This window comes from Mesoplodon densirostris, chromosome 4, assembly GCF_025265405.1.
Source record: "Mesoplodon densirostris isolate mMesDen1 chromosome 4, mMesDen1 primary haplotype, whole genome shotgun sequence".
In the NCBI taxonomy this organism is placed as follows: domain Eukaryota; kingdom Metazoa; phylum Chordata; class Mammalia; order Artiodactyla; family Ziphiidae; genus Mesoplodon; species Mesoplodon densirostris.
The window spans coordinates 121,864,621-121,892,238 of NC_082664.1; the positions used below are offsets into that span (position 1 = coordinate 121,864,621).

Genomic DNA, 27,618 nt, shown 5'->3' on the forward strand with positions numbered 1-27,618 from the left:
CAACATAGTCCAGCATTGGCCAGATATTGCCCCTCCAGTGTTGTTCACCACTGTACTTAGTTCATGTTTAGCTCAGGGGCCAGAGGTGGCCATTTATGCCATCCCTCTTTCTCTGAATAGGGAGGAATCTGATTCTCCCTGGTGAGGCATGGCTTTTTTTCCTCTCAGCAACTTCATGTGCTCTTACCACCTCAATAACCAAGCTTTTACTTCCTATCTACAACTAAGGGGACCAGAAAGGACTTACAGAAGAAATTAAAATATTTTATCTCAAACAAATTTAGGTGGTCACTTTTTCCTTGTCAGCTTATCTGAGCTAACAGGAAAGCATAATGAAGGCCTGTGATTCAGCTGCAGGCAGGGTGTCTGCCTGAGCAGGTCACACCCTTTGGTCTCATTTTCCAGGAAAAGGAAAGAACCTAAGATAATCGTATTCACGATTTTTAACGAGGCAACATTGTATCTGCTCTCAAAACTTGCTCTCTTGAAAGATGGCAAGAGTTAACAGCTGTTTCGTTGATAACTGCTGTCATCACTTGTTATTGGCTAGTTACTGGGAAATCAGAAAATGTCTTAGAGAAGAATGTAGGAAAAGCAACAATAATTGATTTAAATACACAAGCTTGGAAACAAGTGCTTACTTCGGCAGAGATTACGGGCTCTCACGTTGTGACATTTCCTGATGGAAATACAAAAAATACGAATACCTTCTATTCACTTTCTACTCTCAGGCACTCGCTCTGCAGGACTCTAGCCCCTACTTAAGTATTCACATGGTCCCAACTTCCTTCTTTGTTCTAGCCCCAAGAACAAAAGGGCCTCGTGCTCCCGCTCCATGCACACTCCGCCCTCCCTGGTCCTCCCTAACCCCGTTCCAGTGTCGGAGCCCCTCCGAAGACGGCCCAGACCTCCAACCATCCCACGAGTCACCATCCTTCCCCACCTCTGATCCTATCTCGGGCTCGCGAACCTCGGGTTCGGCTCAGTCTCCGGGGTGTGCAGTGAAGCGGGCACCCGGGCGGGGGGAGGCGGGGAGTCGCAGGGCAGGGCTGGGGGAATGCTGCCTGGGACCCATAAATCTAGGCATCATCTGGGTAGGCCAGGGCAGCTCAGCTGGGGCGGCCTGGGCCAAGGGTCAAGAGAAGAGCCCTGGTCCAGCTTTCCAAATTGGCGGCAACAGGTGGCCCGGGCGCCGGGGGGCCTGGGGGTGGGGTGAGGTCCCCGGAGCTCCGGGGGCGGGTCCTGCTGCCTCGCAGCTTCCCCATTGGGCGCTGAGGACGTCAGTGCTGCGATTTTTCTGTAACGTGTCCTTCCGCCACGGAATGTAGTTCTCCTCCAAAGGGCAACCTGCCCGCCCATTCCGCCTCCGCAGCACTCCTACTGAAGGTGACTGTGCCCGGCGAGGATGCAGAAGGGCGGGGCCCCGCGAGCTGGGAGCCAGGATTGGGTGGGGGGCGGGGCGGCGGAGGGATTGCGGCGGCCCTTTAGCTGGGATAACCTTGAGGCTGAGGTAGCTGATCCCCGCACTGGAGCGACGCGTTGCGAGCTTTCAGACCTTTCTGCGGTAGCAGCGCATCCCGAGCCGGACGACGTCGGAGGTGAGCTTGGGGAGAGATTGGGCCATCCGTCCCTACCGGGGCTCCGTCCCCCCTGCCAGTGCGGAATCCTGGCCCGCCTGCGCACTCAGTGTGGCGCAGGATCCGTGGCATATTAGATTCACCCGGTTGGGGTCTGGAGAGACGAGAAAGGCTGCCCGCGCCTAGGGCCTCCTCTTCAGAGCCCCCAGCTCCTGCTTCTTCCGAAGGCAGATGGGTCATCCAGCCCCTTTTCTGCCCCAGTCCCTGACCTTCCCCCACCCCCAGTCTGGTCCCATCCTCCCCTCCCTTTACCTCCCTCTTCTGTCTGGTCCCATCCTCGTCTTCCTCCCCTTATTCTCCCCTAATCTGATCCTTTCCTCCCTCAGTCTCCCTCCTCCCTCCCCACTTTGCTCCCACGCTCGCCTCCTCCCCTTCACCCTTAATACTCGCTTTTCGTCTTCATCCTGTCCGTGTCTCCCTCATTCTGATGCTTTCTTTGTAACCTCTCCTTGAAACTCCTTCTTTAGCTCCGCTCCCCCGTCCCTCCTCCATTCGGATTCTGTCCCCTCCTCGTACCTTCCCTCATTCATGCCCTGGCTCCCGCCCCTCCCCCTCCTCTCTGGTCACGTTCGCTCCACCGCATCCCTCTTCTTTGCAGCCTCCTCCTCGCCACCCGCGTCCTCGCCCCTCCCCCTCTGTTCTGGTCACGTCCGCCTGCTCTCCCGCCCCCGCCCCTCGGTCTCCCATCTCAGTCCTGTCCCCTTCTCCATCAGAGTTCCCCAGTCTCGGGCTCTCCTGCAGCCCCGGGCCCACGTCCCGGCGTCACCGCCCGAAGTGCTGTGGTCTGCGGCTGGGCGGGCTGGCTCGCGTGCGGCCGGGAGATGCAGCGGCGGCCCGGGGCGCAGCTAGAGGGTTACGTAACTCTTGGTCTTCCCTGCTGCAGAGGAAGAAAGGGTGGCTGCCCTGTGGTGGCGCGTTCCTGTTTTGTGCCGCCTTGAATACGATGGGGCGGCCGCAGGGCTGCTCTTGCTCCTAGGAGGTTACTGGGCTCCATCCCGCCAAGGCGGGGCTGCACGTAGCGGCCCGGGACCCGCCCTGCATCGCCCCGCCCCGCGGGATCGCGGACCACTGACCTTCGGGCCCGTTACCGGCCAAGCACATCTCTGGCCCGACAAGCCTCCGCATGCTGCTCAGAGGCCTCCTTGCGTTCGAGCCGCTCACCTGGCTCCCCGCCTCTGCTTCTTGTTACTTAACAGATGCGGCCGATTGTAGAGCGCAGAGGCCACGGGTTGGGGTGGGAGCAGGTTATGGGGAGAGTAGAAATACGTCAAGAGCTTGGTGCCACGTGCCTGCATTCACTCAATAAAAACTCGTGTATAAAGAGCTGTTTTGGGGAGCGGCGTGGACACAGGATGGTTAAAATGGTTATAGCCTACGGAACTCACCGTCTAATTAGGGAAAGAACATGAAAGTTATCAGTGGTAAGTGCTGTGAGGAAGGTACACACTTCCTGCTGGGGGTTGAGGGGAGGAGGCCTCACACTGGGTTTGAAGAAGCAGGAAAGCACCTTCCAGTCTGAAGGTTATTTAAAGACCCAGTAATGGAGAGGCATCCCTTGGCTTCTTATCTGTGTCCTTGAAGCCCAGGACACTGATCCTCCTCTGCACAAATCAGCCTGATAGTTGAGGTCCGGGCATGATTGACAGAGGCATTGGGAAGGTGGAAACGGGCTTTTTATAGATCAGGTTTAACTCATTAACATACTGACTTGAGTAACGGTGGGAGTTCAGCCTCTGGACCTCAGTTTCCCATGTGTAACTTGTAACATTTTTCCTCTTGATTGTTGAAAGGATTGGTTGATATATACACACCTACATGGATATATGTTGAATACTCAGTGCAGTGTCTAATCTCAGGTGAGATGCCTCCAAATGTATTCTTTTGGTCACTGAGCGCAGTGACTTAAACCGTAATTGAACGCAAAGGCTCCTCTTCTGTCTGCCATCCCCAAACACATACTCATAGTTAATCTTTGGGAATTAGGCTCTCTAAATAGCAGACGTCTCCTGGAAACCAGTCCCCTCCGGGATCCTGGTACAATGTTTACAGAGTAACTAATAATGTTACTCTTCAACTCTCCACTTGCTTACAGGGGCTCTTTGGTCCTCTAGACAAAGGAAGGCAGGAGGGGGATGATTTGCAGCCTTTGGTGTTTGGCTACAAGAGTAGAAACAAACTTGGAACCCCAAGACTGAAATCTTCACCTGTTCCATTCCCACCCACTCCTGGTAGGGTTCTGGGATTTGCTCAGCCAGCTGGTTAAGTGTGAGGTTAGGATTAGAGGCAAAGGACAGTAGCGCCTTGTTAGCCGTAATGAGGGTGTGGCCACTCCCTGGGGTAGAGAGGAGGGCCTAGGTCAGGACTCTGCAGCTTTGTTAGCAAATAATTCGCCCTCAGGTTGCCTGAGGATGCTGTTGGGAATGCAGTGGGCTGTTCTGAGGGGAAGAGTATGTAACCCATCACCTGTGTGTGTAGGTGGGGGAGGCTTTGGGGAAGATGACTCAACCTTTGAATTTATCGGCTTTTAAGAGAACTCTCTTGATTGGGTGAGTGGGGAAACTGCATTGTGGTCTTTGCCGGCTTAAAAAGTCCCCTCTCCCCTTTCAGTGAGTCAAATAATGAAGCATGCATTTCCCCCAGTTAAAAGTGTCTCAACTAAGTGACAAATGGTTGGTGGAGGCCCCCAGGCTCTCTGTACTGCGCTTAGGTGCAGCATAGCAGAGCCTCATGCCCAGGTGATACAGTCTGCACACCTGTATTTCTGAGCCTTGTGCAGTGGGCATGGCAGCCATTTTGGGAATACGTGTTGTAGTGGACATGAATAACGATGACTTAAAGAATGTCCTTGAACTCATTTCTCAGTTACTGGACTTGAGCCTAAATATATGGACATTAGTCTTCTGTCTAGGGTAGCTGCTCTCACTTTAAGCACTGCATTAGAAGTAAATAATTTAAGTGTTGAATTCACAGTTTAGCCAAGAGCATTATTGGGTCTTTAAGAATTGCAGCCCCAGTGATTTGGCAAGTTTGGTAGCTGTTTCTCTAGACAGAGCTAGCACCTTATGGGAGGTGCTTCTGTGCTTTGAATATTATGACATTAATGTGGGGTCACAGGAAAAGCCATATTATTTCTTAAAGCTGTTTATTAATGTTGAGGCAGTGGAAGTAATAAGGAAATGGTTGAGAGCAGGAAGGTAGAAAAAAAATGCAACTCTTGATGACAAACTTGCACTACAGGGGTTTTTATTTTTCTTCAGCTTTTATGAAGGCACACCGGGGTGTGTTATTTTTGGATAAGAGCTAAGACTGAGGTGAAGGTAGGGGGAAATGACTCATTTGACATTATCTTTATTTCTGAATTATTCAAAATATCCACAGTCAAACCCCAGTTAACTGGTACACCGCAAGACTGAGTTGTCCGTGGGAGCAGAGTTTTCTTGCAACCTTGTTGAGGATCTTGTGAAATATGTGATTTATTTCGTCAGTGGTCTTATAGGACCTTGAGTCATCACTTTAAGCATCAATTCTGATACAGATAGGAATAGAACTAAATGAAGACCATTCTTTTTTTTTTTTTTTGTAGGGGTGGGTGTGGGGGCTTTGCGCCCTCACTGCCGAGTCTTAACCGCTGGACCGCCAGGGAATTCCCAGTGAAGACCGTTCGTAACACTACCATACTTCTGGGAACTTCCTTTTTTTTTTTCTTTTTCTTTTTCTTTAACCACAAGCCAGCCTTAGACTAGATAAATGAACAGGCTGATTATTTGGGGCTTTGTTAAAGAAGCTGTTTTGGGAAGGTGAGCCAGCGTGGGTGGTCAGGCAGCCTCTGCTCTACCTTTTAGCCTCCTGCTATTACTGCTCAGCTTAGGAGGGGAGGTTGGCACGGCCACCAAGTGGTGCAGCCCCGCCCTTGAGGCCGTTTTTCCTTCATTGGTTTGTGCTGGTCTGCACGTAGGAGGGAGAGCCAGCCTGCAGTACTTCTGGTGGCCTCTGCGACTCACCTCCCCCAGTTCTTTCTATAGGCAAAACTCCTGGGGAACTGTAAGCCTCTCTTTCCTGACGCCAGCAAGCTGTGTTTGGAGGTCAGATAAGGGCTTTAGTAGGGGAGATGCCAAGACCAGATATGATAGGGCAGAAAGGTTGCTGGTCATAGCATTTCAGAGTATGGACCAGCTCAGCTGATGCAGTTTTTAAAAAAAACAAATTCTCTGAAAGGAGTCCTAGCCCTTCCAAACATTTAATCAACCAACAGATAACATTTAACTTTAGACAACTGGTATCACTCCTATCTCAGGTGATGAGTGCAAAATAATTTCTCGGTCAGCTGAGTCAGTCATGGTATATGAGACAAAGTTGTACACATTTTGGGGGAGTGCTGGAGTTTTGATCTAGTTGAGGCAGGGAAATAAAGACTTGGTAAACAAAACTATCCTGATACCTGATATCCCTCTTTTGTTATTACATTAGAGAGCAGATTAACACATGGGCAAACTTTTTTTTTTTTTTTTTTGCGGTGCGGGCCTCTCACTGTTGTGGCCTCTCCCGTTGCAGAGGCTCCGGATGCGCAGGCCCAGCGGCCATGGCTCACGGGCCCAGCCGCTCCGCGGCATGTGGGATCTTCCCGGACCGGGGCACGAACCCGTGTCCCCTGCATCGGCAGGCGGACTCTCAACCACTGCGCCACCAGGGAAGCCCTAAATTTTTGTTTTAAGTCTAAAGAAAATCTGGATTTTTTTTTTTTAACTTTTGGCCGCACTTCACAGCTTGTTTGGCTGCACTGCACAGCTTGCGGGATCTTTGTTCCCCAACTAGGGATTGAACCCAGGCCCTTGGCAGTGAAGGTGCAGAGTGCTAACCACTGGACCGCCAGGGAATTCCCTGGATAAATATTAATGGTCAGTTCTGGGTGGTAAAAATCCAGGTGTTAATATTTCTTTCTTTAGTTCAAAACAAAACAAAATAGAAGCAAACCTATGATGGTTACTGCAGGAAGACCAGGTATAGTAACTAGGTCAGTGCTCTGGGAGAGCTGGCACTGCCCTTCTCCTTTCATTCCCCCCTTCTTCTCCCCGCAGCTGCGATGCAGGGCAGCTCCTCCTTTAAATGCTGAGCCAGTGCCTCCCTTTGCTGAGGCCATCACCCATCCTGGTGTTGTACCTGACTTGCAAAGGCCCTAAATCAGTGTCCCGGGTTCCTTGCTGCTTCCAGAGTGTAAATATCATGCCCTGAAGCATTGCTTCATAATTTTAAGCCTAGTAAGGACCACAACTCAGCAAAAGGTTCATGTAAACTTCCTCCTTCAGACTGAACCAGTTCTCTTCTCCGAGCATCTGCCATCAAATCCTCGGCATCTGAGATGGTAGAGGTTTCTCTGTCGGGACTTCCTGCCCTGGAGTTGAGTGGTCCTTTTGTGGGTAGGCTCATTTAGTATCAGCTTTTGTGCACTATTGCACACTCGGATTTGAAATAGGACCTTGGGCTCCTGCTTATAATGTTTGTCACTTAGTTCTAGCCCTGAATAAAAGAGAAGGGAATTTTACTTGAACCTACAGGTGGGTTCATTTTGTTTTGTGTAACCTGGTGACACCAGACTTTGCTTTCTGTTACGGGGCCTGCTGAGGGTAGAATGGACTTAATATAACTCCCATCTCTTAGCTAAAAACTGCTTGTCCTTGCCCTACTCCATATGCAAATACTGTTGTCATTACTCTAACTGTATATGAGGATGAACAGCCATTCACTTCAGACCTTATTAGGTTCTGTGGCTTGCCAAGCACCCATTTTGATCTTCTTGCTACCATAGTCAGATTAGGGCCAGTCTTGGGAATTACATTTTTCTGCTCCATCATCTAGGAACAGAGCTCTTAGAGAGCAGGCTGGCCTGAATGCCTTGTCCAACACGTTGTGGTGCAAACTTTCTAATGGATGTTGGTGTTCTGAAGATTTGGGAATCTGACCTTCATGCTGGCTTGTAGACTTAAGAGGTGTAGGTAGCAAATGGATGTCAGAGTGAGAAACACAATCATAGGTACCAGGTGCCATCATTATTGAGTTAGTCTGTATGGTGAGATTGGCATCAGAGCAAAAATTGGTGCAGGGAGCCCTGGCTGGTTAAATAAAGATTTTATGCAGGTGCGGGCTCATAGGCCAGGCTGGTTTACTAGGGCAGAATGATGTGGGCTTTTGTGAAAGCTAGAATTGGTGGAGTGAAGCGTGATTCTTTCCCAGAACAACCTGCCAACAGTACTGACACTAAGTGGTGTTGGGTATTTTTTCTTTTATGATTTTCACCCTCAGGTTTCTGAAGAGTGACCAAAGAATTGTGTCTGGCATAAACAAAACTATAGCTTTAAAGAGTCAGGAGCCACTTGAGAAAGGCAAGGTGGGAGTAGGGGCCCCTGGAGCTGAGCTGTGACTGTGCCTGCTCCGTCCTTTCGGCCCACACACACTGAGGCCTCTGATGGTGTCTCGTTTCTCACAGAGGAGAAATGGCTCTGAGGAAGGTCCTACAGCAGGAGCTCAGGCTCAAGAATAAGGCTCCCATACCTGGGCACAGCATTTGCCCGCCATCAGTGGCTATGCTGGGCTTCCACGGCTGGCTGGAGGTTGCCTCTGCATGTCTGTGCCTCCTGCAGAGGAGGATGCTGTAGTGAGTCAGACTGGCATGAGCTGGCCGCGTCTGCTGGCAGGCACTGTGCAGACAGCCAGCCTGAGGGAGGGCAGCTCTTCCCAGAGGCCTGCCCTGAGAAACCACCGCTGAGGCTGCTGTCCAGGGGCTGGGGGAGAGTCCAGAGTGTGTTTTAGGTAGGATGGGCAGCTTGTGCTCCGGAGAAGAGGCTCATTGGGCAGGAGAGCCCTGACCCTCCCTGCAAGGGAGGCTCCGGGGCAGAGCCTGAGGGGATAGAAAACCAGTTGGTGACCTGGGCATGAGACATGAAGTCCCTAGTTTGGTAGAGGTCTTTAAGGACGTGGTGAGATCTTGTAGGAATGTGGATGGACTTGCTGATAAGCCAGCTCTTTTGGATTGCTGGTGTGCAAATGCACTCAAACAAAATTTCACTTGTTATTTTTGTACCTAGTAACCTGGGTAAGCAAAAGATCAGAGCTTGCAGACCTCAGATTTAATTTGAGATGGTGAAATAGGGTTAGTGTTTGAGCCCAGTATAATTGTATCTGTTAATAGCATCTCCTGTCCTTGAGGCAGCCCTTCTGTACCAGAATATCCTTGTCACAGAGATTTTGCTCTGATGCTTGAGGACAGACTAAACAGGAAAAGAATTTTGTTGGATTTGGGCATGTGACTAACAGGTTTTTTGGCACAGAGTTGTCCTATGGACCATATTAACTTTTTTTTTTTTGCACTTTGAGATTCTGAATAGATCAAGGTTGACTTTTTATTTTTTATTTTTTTTGGCTGTGCTGTGTGGCTTGCAGGATCTTAGTTCCCCAACCAGGATTGAACCCAGGCCCCAGCAGTGAAAGTGCCAAGTCGTAACCACTGGACCACCAGGGAATTCCCAAGGTTGACCTTCTTAGGTCAGTGAAACTATCCTGCAGTGCATTTGTGATCTAGGGCCTAAGATGCATTATCCCACCTCTACTGTGTTTAGAATATTCCTGAAGTACCTAGAGCAGCAGTTGAATAATGGAACGGGGAGCTTCACATTTGTTTTAATTCCAACACTTTTACCAGAATGCTTTTAAATATATCATGTTAGAAGAGGTACATTTGTAATTTTTCTTATTATGAAAATGTTTAGTATCAGTAAATTTTTTAGTAAGGAGAAGAAAGAAATTTGCAATTTGCTGTAATCCTACCACCCAGATAACATGTTGATAATATTTTGTTAGATATCCTTCCAGTCCTGTTATGTATGTTTAATTTATTGCCCCTTCCCAACCCCCACAAAGAAAAGGGAGAGGGACCAGGTTCTTGTATAGAATAGTGAAATGTTAGTAAACCAAGGTTTAAAGAGACTTTAAAGGAAGGCAGTCTTTGGGGTGTTAGGGGAGGGGATAAAGCATTGCAAAGGAGCCATTAAGAACTGTCTTACCTGCGAATTTTCTGTTACCAGTTTCTTGGTATTTTCTTGGGTGGCTTCTGTGTTTTCATTTATAACATAGCTGAATCTCTAGGAACAGCTACTACCTACTACTACCTGGATACCTGGTTCTTAAGGTAGTTTCTCCATTACCCCAAAGAGCTTTAGGTGCACTCAGCTTTTACCTTAATCCTTATACAGTTCTTCAGGGCAAGCCTTTCTCAGCTCCGAGCAGTCTTTGCAGGTGGGACCAAGGAGCCACCCTGAGCCAAAAAAAGAGCATTTTGTCACCGGAAGCCCAAGCCCAGAGAACACAAGGTGTGACACAATCAGTGGCCCCAGCCAGGTCTTTGCAAGGAGACCCTAACGTCTCAGGTCTAGAGAAGATCCAACTGATGATTTTTAAGAAGAGTCGGGTTAGTTACTTCAACCCACTCATTGAGATCACGATACAGTCCTCGGACTGGATGACTCCCTTCGCCTGGAGGCCACAGCAAGGCCTGTGTGTTCCAGTTGCCTTGGTGTGCCACCGGGCACCATCTCTTCAGTAATGTTCCCTTAACAGCCAGACTCACCTAAGCCCAGGTGCTCTGGAGCTATATACACCCTACTTCAACCGTGAGTGCAGGTAAAGGGACCCTGGCTGCCCAGGCCGTGCTGTCAGGAATTCAAAAGTTCCTCGGATTTGGTGGGGAAAGGGACATAGGTATAACTTTGATTTTGACAAAGAGGCATTAAGATACTCTGAAACATCATTCAGTAAACAACTGGAATACCCCCAAGTACTTGGTGCTAAGGGATACAAAACCAAATAGGTCACGGAGGAGAGGATGTTGTTTTCATTTTGGTACCTGGTATGTTGTAGGGAGTTAGGAAACACATATTGAAAGGAACAGTATATATGCCATGTGGAATAGTTAGCTGGTATCTTATTTACTCATTTTTAAAGATTTAGTTTCTGTAGCTGGGGACTTGTAGCCATCAGTTTTCAATAGCTTACAGGAAATTCACTCACAACTGGTCGCAAAGCTTCTTGGGCTTTTCTGGACTTCTCGAGGGTGGCAGAGATGGGTTTAGATGGATGCTTTGTTCGAGCCACCCAGAGAGGCCACAGAGTCGGGGATGGAGGAGGAGGCAGAGTAAGGGTTACATGTATGGGGTGCCTTGATTTGGAGCCCTGAGATTTAGGAGGTGGTGGGACAGGGCGAAAGAAGGGCTTCTTCCTGAGCCTGGGCTGAAGCACTTAGGCAAAGGATTTGAGAAGGAGTAACCCTTGGTCTGAAAACTTGAGGAAAGGAATGGCATTCTGAGGAGGCATGTCAGGCTTCTGGCTCACATCCTTCCCTGATGGTTCTTGAAACACTGCCTGGAAGCTTCTCACGTCTCTGTCTGTAATCAGCTAACTAACCGGCTGAGTGAGTTTAGTTGTAAAGTCAGTAATGAAGAAAAGCAAAGGTCGGGGGCAGTTGTGCCCCTGTTCAGGATTGTGACCTGGGCTGATTAATTACCTGGAACAGATGGTCTTTGTCACTGCGAGTGGCGTACTTGTCAGTCTTAGAAAGGGAATCGGGTGGTGCATTAGAAGATCAGCTGGGGGAAGGATTTGACAAGCATTAATTTCTTCATAGTGCAACTCTCCTGTTAATGTAATTGTAATAATTTTAGAACCAGACTAGTACCATTATGGTTATCCTTGGTTTGATGCAAATTGCTTTGCACGTCCTAAAGTCCTTCTGACCAAAAGTACCATATGTAATTTTTAGGTACAGATGCCTGGGATGAAAGATTTTTGCATTCAGGGTTCTGGCTGAACTTTGCTTCCTGTCCAGGGAATGGTTTTTATTGCTTGTCAATGGGCTGGGACCTACTCTCCAGCCTAGGATGAATTGAGTAATGGACTTACGTGGTCCTGTGGGTTAGTGAAAACCTAGGACTCCAGAACTAGGAGGACTGCCTGGATAGTGGTTGTCTCTATGACCAGGAAAGTCACTCTGGGTTTGGTTGGGGATTGTTAAGAGGAAGTGTGGGTGCCCCTCCCCATAGCAGATGTTTGTAGCTTTGAGACAGCTTTTCATACAAAGTTCTAGATTCACCAAGGTACTAAACTAGGGGTGGGTTTTTATATCCCTGGAAGATTGGTTGCAACTTCCTTTTGAGGAAGCTCCTGCAGTGCATGTAAATTGATGTTATTTTTATAGGATTAGCAGGGATGCTGTTGAGGTAGATATTAGCCCAGTGTAAGGGAGGCATGCTTACAGTGGATGCCTGGGACGTACACGTGTTGGGTACGTGGTTTTAACTTGTTCTTTGAGGCCTTTTCCACTTGCTCACAATAACGTGAGCCCGTGGCCTGACTTGAGGAGCACCCACACAGCCAGAGTGTGGCGGGGCTCCCTGTGGCTTCTGAACAAAGCATGCTTGTTGAGTTAATGTGTAAGCAGGAAGCAGCTTCCTGTGTCAAGCTGTATATTATAGCCGCCTCAGGCTTCTCAAACTGATCACTCTCTTCAGCTCCCCTGGACCCAAGACCTCAGAAGCCATGTCGAAGCCCCATAGTGATGCCGGGACTGCCTTCATTCAGACCCAGCAGCTGCACGCGGCCATGGCTGACACATTCCTGGAGCACATGTGCCGCCTGGACATTGACTCGCCACCCATCACGGCCCGGAACACCGGCATCATCTGCACCATTGGTGAGTGGGGGGTGCCCCCTCCCCCCGAAACATGGGCTTCCTGAGACAGTGACCTTTCCTCTCCTGAAAAGACTAAATAAATGTGGCAGACCTGGGTACTGAGCAAGATGCTACAGAGATTCTTATGAGAACTGGTCAGAGGAGTTTGCAGTAAAGAATTCTTTATGCTTTCTGCGTTCTGCTAAAGGTAAAATTTAGAGGGTATCTTCCTTAGTAGAGCATCTCAGAGATCTAGGGAAGGATCTTTTTGACATGCTCTGTACAACCAGAATTCTGTAGTTGGACATCTGGCTGGGTTTCAGGGAGAGCATAAAGGGCTGGCCAAGACTTACCTAGGCTTTCCTAATTAGATGGAGCCTGTAGAATTTGAAGGAAATGGGAGATGTCCTTCTAAATTAAGAAAGTAGGCTAGCACAATAATAGTCGTATGTATGTTTTTGAAAGAATTTTGAGTTATTTGGGGGTAAAAATTATCAAGAGTTCTTTAAATTGAAGCAAACTTAAAGTGTTATTCCTCCTTTGGATAATTAACACTTAATGACTTTAAAACTTTTTTTTTTTTTTTTCTTTTCCTACTAGGCCCAGCTTCCCGATCAGTGGAGACGCTGAAGGAGATGATTAAGTCTGGAATGAACGTGGCTCGTTTGAACTTTTCTCATGGAACTCATGAGGTGCGCCTCGGCTGGCTAGTTTGGCCACTGGGGCAGCTTGTAGGAAACGGGGTGGGGATGTCGTGTTCATTTAGCCAGGGTGGACTGGGCAAGAAAGTGTGGGTTTTACAGCCAGTGGGAAGATTGTCTTCACCAGCCCATCCCTACTTTCTCTTCCCCGTCTCCTGCCATCTCAAGTGGCCAGGTCTCCTCAAGCAAAGAAGACCTCCTTTGTAATTGGCCCTGGTTCTCCCCAACACCTGTGCTCCATTAGCCCTCAGCAAGGAAAGTGTGCAAGGGTTCTCCTGGAAACTCCTCTAACCCATGGAGCTTGACACTCCTGCCCCAGGGTTTCTGTAACAGCTCATAACTGCAGTGACGAACCAGTAAGTTACCTTACAGGTTATTCTGGCCTAGTTTAGACCCAAGATAAACTGGGCAGGTCCAGGAGAAGGATTTCCATTATTGCAAGTGAAGACTGGGTCTAATGCACTAACACTATCTGGCATATAATACCCTACCTAATCAGCATTGTGTTCCCAGCCTGTCCCTTCCCGGGGGTTTTGGTACATTAAAATAAAGTAAAGTCAGCATACTTCCCCAGCAGTCTGGAAGGAGTGTCTTAGTGCTGGGGCTGTTGATGAGCTGACCTGACTCGTTGGACCTTACCCAGGGACCAGGTGGCAGCTACTGGGAAGTGCTCCATTCGTGCTTCTGTTCCCAAGATCAGAACAAACTCATTTTGAGGAGTGTGGGACCAGCCTGAGGGACAGTGCCTAACCTTCAGGTTCAACCACAGGCCATGGGATTTCATCATGGTATTAACAGAGGAGGAATGGGGGAGGCAAGCTTTCCCTCCTCTTGACCTCTGTATTTCCTGTTCAGGATAAAGAAAATGCTACTCTGTAAGGTCAGGAGGTGAGGGGTTGCCCTCTGGCATTTGGAAGTTGGTGTTCAGTTTCAGCTAAAAATAAAGCCTCAGGAAGTGCAGTCTGAGAGGTGAATTCCTCCTTTCTGGAAACATGAGAATCTTCATTGTAGGTTTTCTAACCCATGTTCCATAAAGTTTATGGCCTGGCAGGTGTCCGGCCTCCAAATATCATGGGGGCCTGACCAAGTTTAGATGAACTGTGCTCAGCAGGCACCCTGGGCAGGTAAAGACATCCATGGATGGCATTCTGTAATTTTCCAAAGGCAGGGCGTCCTCGGCAAGAGTCACTAGGCATTCCTGCAAGTGTTAGCTTAGTCCGAAGAGAGAACTAAAGACATGACTAAATGTCAGTTCACAACTGATCCCTACTGCTGGCCTGTGCCAGGGTCTCCTGTGTGCAGGGGGAGTAGCAGAAATAGATTTTAAGAAGTTGACCTTTAACTAGGCTTTATGGCCTCTTCCATCCAGTAAAATAATACCACACAGCTCTGAAATGGCAAGAGCGAGTGGTATCTGCCCCTGCTGGAGCGGGGCTGGCTCAGAGATTTTGGTTTTTTTAAACTACAAGAGGCATTTGGAGATTATCTGTGCTTTAACTCATCTTCCCAGATTAGAGTTGGGATTAAAAAACAAAACAAAACACCCAAGTCCCTCTTGTGGGTTTAATTTGAGGTTTTTGACCAGGATAAAACTGTGTGGTCCCTGGGATCAGGGTTTTGGAAACTGATCTGAAATTGTTCTAATGTTAATTATATAATGTAAACAGTGTTAGTTTGATGAGTGGCTGGGACATGCTTTTCCAGCTCTTGACAATTTTAAAGACTCTTCTAAGCAGAGCGTTGGAATTGCTTTTTCTCTCTCACTCTGACAGAGGGACATCCACATGTCTACACCTGATCTATTGGTTTTGTTGTTGTTGCATCTGATCTTTTTTATTTTATTTTTTTGCGATACGCGGGCCTCTCACTGTTATGGCCTCTCCCGTTGCGGAGCACAGGCTCCGGATGCTCAGGCTTAGCGGCCATGGCTCACGGGCCCAGCCGCTCCGCGGCATGTGGGATCTTCCTGAAGCGGGGCACGAACCCGTGTCCCCTGCATCGGCAGGCGGACTCCCAACCACTGCGCCACCAGGGAAGCCCCCACGAAGAACTTCTGACATCTTGGCTCTGAGTCCCTTTTTAGTCAAACAGGAATGGCAAATGGAAAAAGAGAAAGGGCTTCAGAGGCGAGAGTGAAGCCAGGATTTGTTGCAAGTGAGAAATGGCAAAGGTCAGTTAGTTCGGAGAAAGGCGTATTCCCATCTCTTTCTGTTCCACTTCCGTTTCTGATCAGACTGCAGGAAGTGTGATTGTCAGAACTAGGCCTGCATGACCTTAGCAGTGAATTATTTAGCTTGGGCCACTGTTAGCTTAAGTAAATAACTGAGTTTGAATTGCAGTTGTAATCAGTAGAGGAAAAGCTCAGAATTACCAGATCTATCAGTCTGACATTGATGGCCAGATCAGTATTATCCAGATAGAAGTCCTAGGTTTTTTACCCCAGTCGTCTGCTTTATTTGCTGAGGGTATTTGATGAATCCTAGAGGGGGAAAAGGGAGACAAGGCTCTTTTATGTTGACATGTCTTGCCACCAAAACGTAAATATTCCAAAGTTCCTAAGATTTGCCCTTAGAGTGGGTGAGGGCTGTGGTACAAGTGGGTAGAGGCCCAGGGGGTTGACGTAAGCCGGTAGAGGATGCTCGGGGAGTGGGCAGCGTGAGTGTATACGCTGGAGGTGGAGGTCTAGAACAGCCACAGCTCTTTCCTGAGTGATCAGCTTCAGTGCCGGTCCTAGATCCTAGTGTGTGGGAGGACGCTTATCATCTCCCCTCCTTTCCCCCAGTACCACAAAGAGACCATCAAGAACGTGCGTGAAGCCACGGAAAGCTTTGCTTCCGACCCCATTCTGTACCGGCCAGTGGCTGTGGCCCTGGACACTAAAGGACCTGAGATCCGAACCGGGCTCATCAAGGGCGTGAGTATCCTGGGGAGAAGCTGGAGAAAGGTGCAGGGGACCCCAGAGACATCCTCAGCAGTCTGTCCCGGCTGGAAGCCACGTTTCTCAGAGTTTAGGTCTATAAATGAGAGTTTTATCCATCACTGTAAGAAGTCTTGATTTGATCTACTTCGCTAAGAAACAGTACCAGAAAGGAACCTCTTTTACACTCCAAACCTACTTCCAAGTCTCTGACTTGGGGGAGCAATTTCTTTGTCTCTTTTCCCCTATCATTAAATAGTATAACTAAAACATTCTAGGTTTCTCTTGGGTTATTTCCTTGAAATATACTAAGTTAGACAGTCTGATTATTTCTTTCCAAAGGAAAAGGCTTTATTGTTATTTGCAGCTGAGATTTGCTCCTGTTCCCTGGAGGAAAGAGCTTGTCTTCTCCCGCTAGGAGGGCCCGGCTTCTTTGGACTTGTGGTTTACTGTCTTGTCTGCAGAGCGGCACCGCCGAGGTGGAGCTGAAGAAGGGAGCTACACTCAAGATCACCCTGGATAACGCCTACATGGAAAAGTGTGACGAGAACATCCTGTGGCTGGACTACAAGAACATCTGCAAGGTGGTGGATGTGGGCAGCAAGATCTACGTGGATGACGGCCTTATTTCCCTGCTGGTGAAGCAGAAAGGTACGTACGCGAGAGTCAGGGTCTAATTGCCTAAAACCAGCTCCCGTCTCTAAGTTTCTCTGGTAGAAGATAGCTTATTTGGCTGGCAGTGAGATTGGATCTCTATATTCTCAGAAATTCCTTTTATAATAAACTCCTAGCCTCAAAAACAGATTTCATTCCAACTTAACTGAACTCTTGGGGAGGAGATGAGAAGGTTTCTTTTTTTCTTTCTTTTTTTTTTTTTTTTTTTTTGGCTTTGCGGTGCAGCTTGTGGGATCTTAGTTCCCCAACCAGGGATTGAACCTGGGCTGTGTGCCACGAAAGCGTGGAGTCCTAACCACTGGACCGCCAGAGAATTCCCGAGATTTCTTTACTCATCTTCACTACTTTAGGGTTTCTGCTTCCCTCCTCCATCCCCTCAGTAGGGTACGTAGAGGACTCCAGTGTGCCTGGGAATGAGAGCTAACATTTAAGTGCCAGGCACTATTCTGAGCATCTTACATGATAATTTGTTTGAATTTTAAAACCATCTTATGAGTAGATATTATTATCCCTATTTATCTGAGGCACAGAGCGGTTAATTGACTTGCCCACGGTTACACAGTTAGTGGAGCTGGGATGTGAACCCTGGCAGTGTGGCTCCAGCACCCACCATGTGCTATTTCCCAGTTCTCTGTACTGGGGAGAGCCTGCTTCCTGGTGAGGACAATTTTGCCCCTGTGGCTCTGCCTCTCGTACCTACTCCATTTCACACAGGTCCTGACTTCCTGGTGACGGAGGTGGAGAATGGTGGCTCCTTGGGCAGCAAGAAGGGTGTGAACCTACCCGGGGCTGCTGTGGACCTGCCTGCCGTCTCAGAAAAGGACATCCAGGATCTGAAGTTTGGGGTAGAGCAGGATGTGGATATGGTGTTTGCGTCTTTCATCCGCAAGGCATCTGATGTCCATGCAGTCAGGAATGTCCTGGGAGAGAAAGGAAAGAACATCAAGATAATCAGCAAAATTGAGAATCACGAGGGAGTTCGGAGGTAAGTCCACCCGACTGTCCCTTGCCTCCTTCAGCCCCAGCCCAGCTTTCTGAAGAGCACGATATATCCTGTGAATACTTGGCTACCTGCCCATCAGAATGAGACTCTCAAGCTTATCTCAGACCCACTGAATCAGAATATCCTACGAGGGGGAGTGGAAGGCATTGGTATTTCAAGGAAAAAAACAAAAGCTTCCCAGGTGATTGGGGTGCGAGCATCTTGATGTTGTTCCATGAGCCCAGAGACCAGCATTGGAGAGGACAGGGTCACTGCTTCCAGGCTCAGGAGCCATTGTGCTGCACTCCTGACACTGCCTTTGTTTGCTGGAATTGGGGACCACCAAGGGGGAAGACAGCAGGCTCTCAGGAAGGGACTCCCTCCCTTGGGAGCCCTGTGGAAGCTCGGGGCCTGGTGTTGACACTGAAGCGTGGGCCTCCTTGTCTTGCCTTAGAAAGCAGCCGGCTTGGTGACTGGGCCAGCTCTGGCATGGTATCTGCTTCTGAGGGGAAAGCATGCCGTCCTCCTTCAGGTCCACATTGTCCCAGCACAGGTCCACCACCTCCCTAGTGCTCACCAGGTAGGGCCTTATGAGTAAGGCCAGCTGGGGGACATCTGTTCCTCTTTGGTTCCCTACTAGAACCCAGCGCTGCTGACACCCCACACCTACTTGTGGGGTTAGGTGTGTGCTTGGGAAGAGTGGGGCGAGCAGTCATCCTGTTGTGGCCTTTCCATCCTCAGCTTTGTGTCGATGTCCTTTGTACCGGGAAATTTGGGGTCCTCCCTGTGCCATCCTGATAAGCCATGGGTGCTTGCTGACCTTGGCTCCAGGTCAGGCAAAGCCATATTCTCATGCCTTCAGCAAGTTGGAGGGGGCCCCCTGAAGGAGCAGCCCTCAAGTGTCCTTGGCTGGGAGAGGCCACGGACCTTTGTGTCAGGAGCAGTCAGCCGCCTTGGGTTCCCTTTCTGCCCTGGAAGTGCCAACTGGAATGAAGATGGTAGAGAGACACCTTAAGAGGGGCCTCATAAGATGCAGATGGAGAGGAAATGAGCCTATGGGACTTTGGAGGAGACCTCGTCCCCTCCCCTTTCCCCCAGTGATGTGTCCATACTGGTGCTAAAGAAGCCCAACAAGCAGAACTGCTGGCCCCCTTTGGGGGACTGAAGTAGCTGGAACACCCCACCACCTCCATGCATCCATCATGATGTCGTGGGTAGTTGTCCTGGTGCAAGGATGGCTAAGTCAGAGAATCCCAGGAAAACTTGCGTCACCTTACTTGTGGCCCCTGTTCCATATAACCTCTCTCTTTTTCCAATTTCCCTGTCAGGTTTGATGAGATCCTGGAAGCCAGTGATGGGATCATGGTGGCGCGTGGTGATCTAGGCATTGAGATTCCTGCGGAGAAGGTCTTTCTTGCTCAAAAGATGGTGATTGGGCGGTGCAACCGCGCTGGGAAGCCTGTCATCTGTGCCACGCAGGTATGTGCCTCTTCCCGAGTTTGCATCCTTGCACAGGGAAGCTTTGGAGGACACACACACACACACACACACACACACACACACACACACACACACACACACACACCCACACACCCACACACACCCACACACCCACACACACACACCCCGGGAAGCTTTGGAGGACACACACACACACACACCCCCCGGGAAGCTTTGGAGGACACACACACACACACCCCGGGGAGCTTTGGAGGACACAGACACACACACACACACACACACACACACCCCGGGGAGCTTTGGAGGACACAGACACACACACACACACACACACACCCCGGGGAGCTTTGGAGGACACAGACACACACACACACACACACACACACACACACACCCCGGGGAGCTTTGGAGGACACACACACACACCCCACAGGGAAGCTTTGGAGGCCACACACACACACACCCTATCCCACCACCCCTCCCCTGCCCCGTGCACCTACACAGAGCTGTACTCTGCACATACACATGATCCAGGGGGTCAGTTTGTGTCTGAAGATGGCCCAGGCCACGTCTCACGAATACCCTGTCCCCTGCCAGATGCTGGAGAGCATGATCAAGAAGCCTCGCCCCACCCGGGCTGAGGGCAGTGACGTGGCCAATGCAGTCTTGGATGGAGCCGACTGCATCATGCTGTCTGGAGAGACGGCCAAAGGGGACTACCCGCTGGAAGCTGTGCGCATGCAACACCTGGTGAGTTCTTGGGGCCCGCCTATCACCCTGGCTGGGGCTGGGGTGGAGGCGAGCTCTGGCACAGAGCGACACCTTTTAGGCTTCTGCGCCCACGATCTTTTATTCTCCAAGTCACAAGCAGAGTGAGGAGGTGTGTGCTGGGGGCGTGGAGGTGTCTTGTCTTTTTTCTGTTCTGCCTGCCTGCCCACACCCATCTCCTAGTTCCTTCTGTTCTGGAGGCGGCCTCCTTCATCAGCCATAGCACAGTCACTCCTGTCTGCAGGACTGTGAATCCTTCCCTTGGCTCAAGTACTGGGATATCTGTACCTCTTCCTCTGGACAGCCTAGAGGACCTGAGTACCTCTGCCCTGTTCTGGAAAAGGCCAAGAGCTCCTGCTCGCAGCTGTCCTGTTCGGCTTCCATTTTGATTCCCCACCTGTCCCCAGCCAGGTGCCTCCCTGACGGGGGCCTCTGGGCCTGCACTGGAGGCTGTTGCCTGCACTGACTTGGCTGCAGGCTGGCCTTGCATGGTGCCTGCAGCAGCGCCTGCTTTGCTGAGCTGTTGCACTCGCCCTAGACTAAAAAGTGGGGTTTAAGTGATGGGTGACAGGCCCACAAATAGAAACAGGTGGAAGGCTGGCTGATCCCACCTGGCCCTGGGGTGAGAGCATCTGGAGGAGCCCTGGAGGCCACTCCTCTTTCTCCTGTGGGAGCTAGCTTTTCAAGGGTCTCCCGCTCTGCCATGTCCCACAGCCTGGCTGCTCCTGCTCTAGAGCTTACTGAAGAGTTAACACAAGATGGGTCATCAGGCCTGGGAAAACGAGTGTTACAAATGAACTTTCACAACAGCCCTAGGTCGCTGTTGATAATGTATAGCTCAGTGAACTTGCCTCTTATCCTGAAACGGTGCTTTCCAGCCAACAAAGGACCCCAAGCCCTTTGTGTGACACCCCCTCCCCTGCATTCCCCCAGATTTAAAACAATCCCCCCAAAAGAACGTCTGGACTAGATAATCGTCCTTTCTTCCTTCATTTTCTATGTGATTATTAGGCTTAGATGGCTTCCAGAGAAGACATGAGAGTTATATTAAATACTTTTTCAGGCATGAAACAAGACATCTTGACTACAGATGTCTTCTGGTCTGTCCTTGGCACCCGGGTGGATTTGCCCATAATGAAATTGGTAGAGACCAATCCCTGTCCCTGGGACAGCTGTGTTTCCTGGCTGATATACCACCCTCTGTGTGTGTGACATGATTGCTGTCACAGATGCTCATGCACTCTGGGCTCATGGTCATTCTCAAAACTGCCCCAGTGGTGAATGCTTCCTCTCTCCTGGGGGACAGTGGACCTTGAACCTCTCCCCTCTAGAGTGGCTGCCATTGTGTTTATGGGTCTCCACACATCATCCCTTCTCTATAACTGCCTTGCTTAGTTGTGTGGCCCCATTGCCTCTGAGATGCGAGAGTGACCTTGACCTGATTTATGGAACCATGAAACCACATAGACTGTAGGGACTTTCATGTCTCTACCAAATTTAACCTCTCAAGGCCTTATTTATGAAATGAATTCGATAGGATATGTTTAATTATAGCCTTAGCGTTAAATTTCACTACTATTATTAAATGTCTGTTAAGTCCTTGTGTAGATTGACGTAATCTCCATAACCTCAGTGAGATAGATGTCACCCCATTTTATAGATGCGGGTACGTGGTAATAGGGCTTGAGTTTGGACCCAGATCTGCTGACTCCGAAGCCAGTGTTCTCTCCTGCAACATGGTACTTCATCTAGCAGGAGATCAAGACAGGTATCCATGTGGGGCCTGTACTGGGGTCACAGTCTTAAGAACCAGACTCTGGGCTCTGAACCCATGTCTGTTTTTCCATACCCCAGTCTTTCCTTTGAACAGACAGACACCTTAGAACTGCAAGACTGGGATTGCATGGCATTGCTCAGGAGATAAGTTATGGGGTCTGGAACAGTTGGTACAGGCCTCTCCTGTCCATGTCACCAGTTAACACTGGCCAACAGCTTCCCCTCTTACCTGTCCACTGCTTTCTCCTTTATCTCACTGATGCAGTTGATATCCCTTAACTAAGGGCTAGACAGTACCAGGTATGGTTCTCTTTCCTGTTCATGTTTCCTGTCCTTTTGGGCTGCATGCATTCCATTCTTGCAGGAAGAAAACCTTTAACCTAGCAAATTCTGCCACTCATCTTCTTATCCTGTCAAATTAATGAGGTGGTATTCCTGATTCTTCCCTCACCCATCATTTTCTAAGATGCTGGTAATTGCATTATAACCCTCTAAAGCTTAAATTTTCTTCCTAACTCTTGGTGTTATCTGAGCCAGGTGGTCTGTAAATAACTCAGTGGCTTTCTCATGGGTCTTTTAATCATTTGAATTAATCAAATGTCTTGTTAAACTTACCTGCGTGTTTCCACAGGCACCTGTCTCTTCACATGGCTGTTCCTCCTGACCTCAAAGCTCGCCAATTTTCCACCCGCCTGCTTAGAACGCGTCAAGCCGCGTGACGTTGGCTTTGTCTGACCTCAGTTTTCCAGCACTGCTCAGTGTGCTTGCACGGCATGCCATTGGACAGGCTGGTAGCATCCCTGTGTCCGAAGCCAAGCAAGCACTCCATGTGTGCGTGGAGGCCAGGCATGAACCCTGGTAGTAACCACCAGACAGCCATGTGAGGAGGGAGGCCTGTTCCTTCCTGTGAGCTGTGCTCATGAGGCAGCGTGGTCAAGTCCTGCCAGGGAGCTGTGTAGGCCCGGGAGCCCCGGGGGCCCAGCCTCTGCATGTTTCCATGCCCAGGCACTAGAGCCTGCCACCATACTGTCTCCCTCCACCTCCACCGCCAATCAAAAAGTCCTTCCAAAATCAATAGATCCTTCCAGAACGGAAGAATCAATTTCCCCTCGGTTGGAGGGGAAGCAGTAGCAGTTGATGTTTGAAATCCTCCACACATCCCTAAGCGGGCTTTCATCACCCTGCCTCTTTGCATCTGCCTGAAGGACAGACTTAGCCAATTAACCTAAGGTACCTTCCCCTCTTCCTTGCCTCCCCTCCCCTCCCCCTAAACCTTACAGATAGCTCGTGAGGCTGAGGCAGCCATGTTCCACCTCAAGCTGTTTGAAGAACTTGCGCGAGCCTCAAGTCACTCCACAGACCTCATGGAAGCCATGGCCATGGGCAGCGTGGAGGCTTCTTATAAGTGTTTAGCGGCAGCTTTGATAGTTCTGACGGAGTCTGGCAGGTAGGGCCCCGAGGGCAGGTAACTTCCAGCCGCTCTAGAAGACAGCCAGGGCCCAACCCTGCACGTGGGGCTCGCACTCAGGACCTCTCCTCTCACCTGCAGGAAGCTAGCCAGGGAGTCAGGGCAGGCCAGGACCGCAGGGTCCTTCAGCTCGGCAGGCACAGCGACGTCACAGGCGCCTGGTGAAGGGCTGGTTCCTGCGAGTCTTGATCTCGCTTAGCTCAGAACCTCCAGCGATTGGGCTCTTCTTGGCCTCTGCACCCAGGGACACGCTCCTCACCAGCTGTCTGTGCGACTCTTCCCCTCCCTCTCCCGTGTGACACGGCTCTGACACAGCTCTGTCCCCCTCTCGTCCCTCTGGACCGGTGTTGCCTCTCCCTAGATTGCCCGTGAGGCAGAGGCCGCCATCTACCATTTGCAATTATTTGAGGAACTCCGCCGCCTGTCGCCCATTACCAGTGACCCCACCGAAGCCGCCGCCGTGGGTGCCGTGGAGGCGTCCTTCAAGTGCTGCAGTGGGGCCATAATCGTCCTCACCAAGTCTGGCAGGTAGGAGGTGGCAGCGGCTCCCTGGGAACACCCAGCTCGGCGGCACCTTTCCTTGGGGGTCCTGGGAGCAGTGCACTAAACGGTGCTCAGATGGCACCAAGCCAAGGTAAGACCCCTCAGCCTGTGCCCGGGACCCTGCAGGGACGGAGCTCCCCTGGCCCCCTGGCCAGGCTCTGGGAGCGAGCAGAACCCCTGCCCTGGGCCTGAAGGACAGGATCCCAGGCAGCACTCACAGGCGTGTCAGACCATTTGGGTCCAAAGCAAGTTTATACCCTCACAATGAACTAGAGACTTAATTACATAGACAGATAGACTGATGACAAATGGTTGATATTTGAAAGCTGTTTTTCTCAAAAAGTAAAGGATAACCAGTTTTAATTATTCTAGTTGCTATGTGCTCTTCAAAAAGTTCAGTGTGGAAAATTACTGCTGTTTGCTGATATGCTGTTTGGTTGGTGCACCCGTCCCATCGGTCTTTGAGTCCCAAAGACAAGTGGGTGCTGCCCAGGAGAGGTCACCGTGGTGTGTTGCTGGCACTTGGGCCGTGCAGCCAGGCTGAGAGGCCTCTGCTCGGCCTCAGGCTCGGGGCCCCTTCCAGATCACTGGGCTGTCGTGCTTCCCTCCCTGGGTCTGGGGTGTGCTCCTCCTCCACAGGGCAGCTAGGGTTTCCTGGAGGAGGCGGGTGGAGAGGAGCAGACAGGCAGCCCCATGCACAAAGGAGCAGCAGATGGGATTGCCTTTAGGACCAGGACACACGATGTGTGCAGATGCCCTCAGTAGAGGGCTCGGGATGAAAAGCTCCCACCATTTGGGTTGACCTTTGTGAAAAAGTCCAGCCTTTGCTACTTGGCTATTTTTAGCTCCAGGCTTCTGGGATTTCACTCAGCAAGTCCTGACTTTAGCACTTGCTGCCCTCTGAAAGCCTTGTATGGAGGCCAGGCCTTAACGCAGGGCACCCTCTGCTGTGACATGGCTTAAGTTTCCCTGACACCTGTTGAGTGTCCTCACAGCTTCCAGGCCCAAGTTCCCCCTGCAGGCCCCTCTACCTCCCGAGGCACATCTGCAGCCACACGTGTACAGTGTCAGTGCTGAAGGAAGCACCTGGCTCTGGGGCTGTACAGGGGTCCTCTCCCCTCCAGAGGGACCTTCACAGGCAGAGCCTCCCCCACTGACACTCCCATCCCCTGGTCTTGCCTCCTGGGTAGCACCTATATTTCTAAGCCTCACTTAGATATTCAGGTTTGACTGTGGGGCTCTACAGCCCAGTTGCTGGGACTGTTTCAGGGACCCAGGGGGTCACGTGGAGTCAGGAGAGGGCATGGCAATAGGGAAGACTTGCGTTGTAGATTCCAAGGGGGGCTGGTGGGCGCTGCTCCTGTTTTCTTGCAAATGTCAAGAGTCAGGTGCTATTCCCATGTTGCTTGGCTTGTAGCTGCTGCCAAGTACGGGCCATGTGGGGTAAGTGGGGGAAACTGACCTTGCTGGGTCGGCATGATCCTGGGGCCCTGGCCTGTTGGGAGGTGGGTAGGGCAGATGGGTAGCATAGCTATGAAGAATTATGTGCTGTGGACGATACAGGATGATGAGCCGTCCCAGACTTGGCAGCAGATGTTGAAATGTCCAGAGAGCCTCAGGCTGGCATAGGGAGTTGGATTAGAGGGTGAGTTGTTGCTGAAGGCCCTGAGGAGCTTCCTGGGACACTGTTTAACAGTTCTCGTCTGCTTGTCCCCCATCTCAGGTCTGCACATCTGGTGTCCAGATATCGCCCCCGGGCCCCCATCATTGCTGTGACCCGGAATCACCAGACAGCTCGCCAGGCCCACCTGTACCGCGGCATCTTCCCTGTGGTGTGTAAGGACCCAGTGCAGGAGGCCTGGGCTGAGGACGTGGACCTCCGGGTGAACTTTGCCATGAATGTTGGTGCGTGGCTGGGAGCAAGGGCTAGAGGTGGAGGGGTGGAGAAGGTGCCTGAGTACTGGTCTCTCTGAGACCCTATAGAAGGGGGAACATGTTGGCCTTTGGGTGCAAGAGCCCTAGCTGTCCTCACTGGGAATATTCTCTGAATCCTTCATCCCATTCCCTGGAGTCCTGGGCTGAGCCCAGGAGGGAAGAGGGGCCTTTGAGTTGTGGGGCTGAGCACCCCAGGTTCTCTCCTCACTCTCTTCCAGTCTGGGATCCAAAGCAAAGGATCCTCGATAATCGGGGTTGTCCATTCTTTGGCATCTGCTCATTATTGAGGTTTTTCATAAAATTAGCCAGAGCTCCTGCCCTTGGGGCCAGCACACGTACAAATTATGTATTCATATGGCCTTTGTCCCAGTATAAGAGTAGGATATCATGTGATGAGAGGAAGCAGCTAGCTGTGACCTTGGGCTGGGCTCTCCACCCTCTAGAGTAGAAAATGAATGATGTCCAAAGGTCCCTGCCGACTCTGCCATCTGAGCCATAAGGATATATCAAGGCTTCCCTCATCCCCTTTGCCTGGGCTGTGAGCCTAGCGCCACCTTGTGGTGTTAGGGAGTAAAGGCCCGTCAGCCCTGCTTAGCTTCCTCTGACTGTGGGGCAGTCTCCCAGGTGCATTCCTTCTTGGCTTGATTCTTCACTCATCAGCCCCTCTTCTCTTCCTCCAGGCAAGGCCCGAGGCTTCTTCAAGAAGGGAGATGTGGTCATTGTGCTGACCGGGTGGCGCCCTGGTTCTGGCTTCACCAACACCATGCGTGTAGTTCCTGTGCCGTGATGGGCCCCGGAGCCCCTCCTCCAGCCCCTGTCCCATCCCCCTTCCCCAACCCATCCATTAGGCCAGCAATGCTTGTAGTGCTCACTTGGGGCTGTGGTGTGGCACTGGTGGGCTGGGACGCCAGGGAAGAAGATTAACGCCTCTGTGAAACACGGCTGTTTTTAAGACCCTGCTTGGGTGGGGTAGTTCAGAGCTGGGCCACCCATCATGTGGCCCCATCTGAGCAAGGGACGAAAGAGGGGTGCAGGCAGGACTGGAGGCCCCAGAGCTTCACATAGAGGGCAACAGCTCCTGCTTCTCTTCCTTTGTGTACTTGATTCAGTTCTTGTAGAAAATGGATACCCAGAGAACTCCCAGCCCTGGCGTGGGATCAGGAGATAGTTGACTAAGAGTAGGGGCCTTAGGGAATGGGGCAGAGGTTCCAGTTTAAGCAGACTCCGGCCCTGGCCCTTACTTGCTTCTCCAGCCCCCTCAGCCTCCCTCACTCCCACCTTGTTGGGCACTGTGCACTTCTGTTCCTTCACTCTTCACTGTTGCTGCAGACAAACACTCCACCCTCCACCTTCCATTTCCCTCACTACTGCAGCTGCCTCCGGGCCTGTTGCTATAGAGCCTACCTGTATGTCAATAAACAACAGCTGAAGCACCTGTTTCCTCTCTTTTCTGATGGGGGGGTGGGTGGTTGAACCCTGCCCTCTGAGTAGGGTGAAAATGGTAAGAGCCCTGTGGCTCCTGGTGAGTATTCCTGTGTAACAACTCAGGCCACCTGCCATCCTGTCCCCTGGTGTGCAGACGTGCTGGGGAAGCAGTCGCTGACTGTCTTAAGATATAGGTTACCCTTTTCAGCACCCTGGGGTCTAAAAGCTCCTGCAGCTGGGGAAATTTTAACAGCTTATTTGGACCAAAGATTGGAGAAGGCAGCAACAAGGCCCCCTCCCTCCTGCTCATGGGTAAACCAGGAGTAAAGTGGCCCTTGTCCTGCCCCTCCGCCTTAGGTCTTCCTGCAGTAGAGGCCCTAGATATGAGACCAAGTTCTGCTCCCAGTTTCCAGAATATTTGTGGAACCCTGGGCTCCCTTTGTGCCCCTTCTGTTTTCCAATGCCCTCCCGCTATGATACAGCAGGCTCAAGGAAGGCGGGGAGGGTTGGGAAGGGAACTAAATCTGGCACCTTTCCTCTCTCCTGACCACTCTGAAGGACCAAGCCTTTCGTGGTGGGGATAAGAGGGAAGGAGCCCACAGCCCAGGTTCATTGT

The 27,618-nt window shown here is 50.7% G+C and overlaps 1 protein-coding gene across 2 annotated transcripts; it reads left to right on the plus strand.

Annotated features, from left to right (window-relative positions):
- Positions 1–1,488: 1,488 nt before the first annotated feature.
- PKM (pyruvate kinase M1/2) lies at positions 1,489–27,010 on the plus strand. 2 transcript variants are annotated; one of them, XM_060097053.1, is made up of 11 exons: positions 1,489–1,598; positions 12,191–12,372; positions 12,952–13,043; positions 15,835–15,966; positions 16,434–16,620; positions 17,359–17,629; positions 18,955–19,105; positions 19,685–19,837; positions 22,912–23,078; positions 25,366–25,547; positions 26,258–27,010. In XM_060097053.1, the coding sequence occupies exons 2-11, from the start codon at positions 12,219–12,221 to the stop codon at positions 26,362–26,364; spliced, it is 1,596 nt and encodes a 531-aa protein (XP_059953036.1). In that variant the 5' UTR covers positions 1,489–1,598; positions 12,191–12,218; the 3' UTR covers positions 26,365–27,010. The 2 variants fall into 2 exon arrangements, with proteins under 2 accessions (XP_059953036.1, XP_059953035.1); XM_060097052.1 differs by lacking the exon at positions 22,912–23,078 and adding an exon at positions 23,461–23,627.
- Positions 27,011–27,618: the final 608 nt, after the last annotated feature.

Excerpts from the sequence above, each read along its gene's own strand:
- PKM (XM_060097053.1), top strand. The coding sequence starts at position 12,219 with ATGTCGAAGCCCCATAGTGATGCCGGGACTGCCTTCATTCAGACCCAG. Across the intron at positions 12,373-12,951 it reads CGGCATCATCTGCACCATTG|GCCCAGCTTCCCGATCAGTG; the intron begins GTGAGTGGGGGG and ends TTTTCCTACTAG. Across the intron at positions 15,967-16,433 it reads GAACCGGGCTCATCAAGGGC|AGCGGCACCGCCGAGGTGGA; the intron begins GTGAGTATCCTG and ends TCTTGTCTGCAG.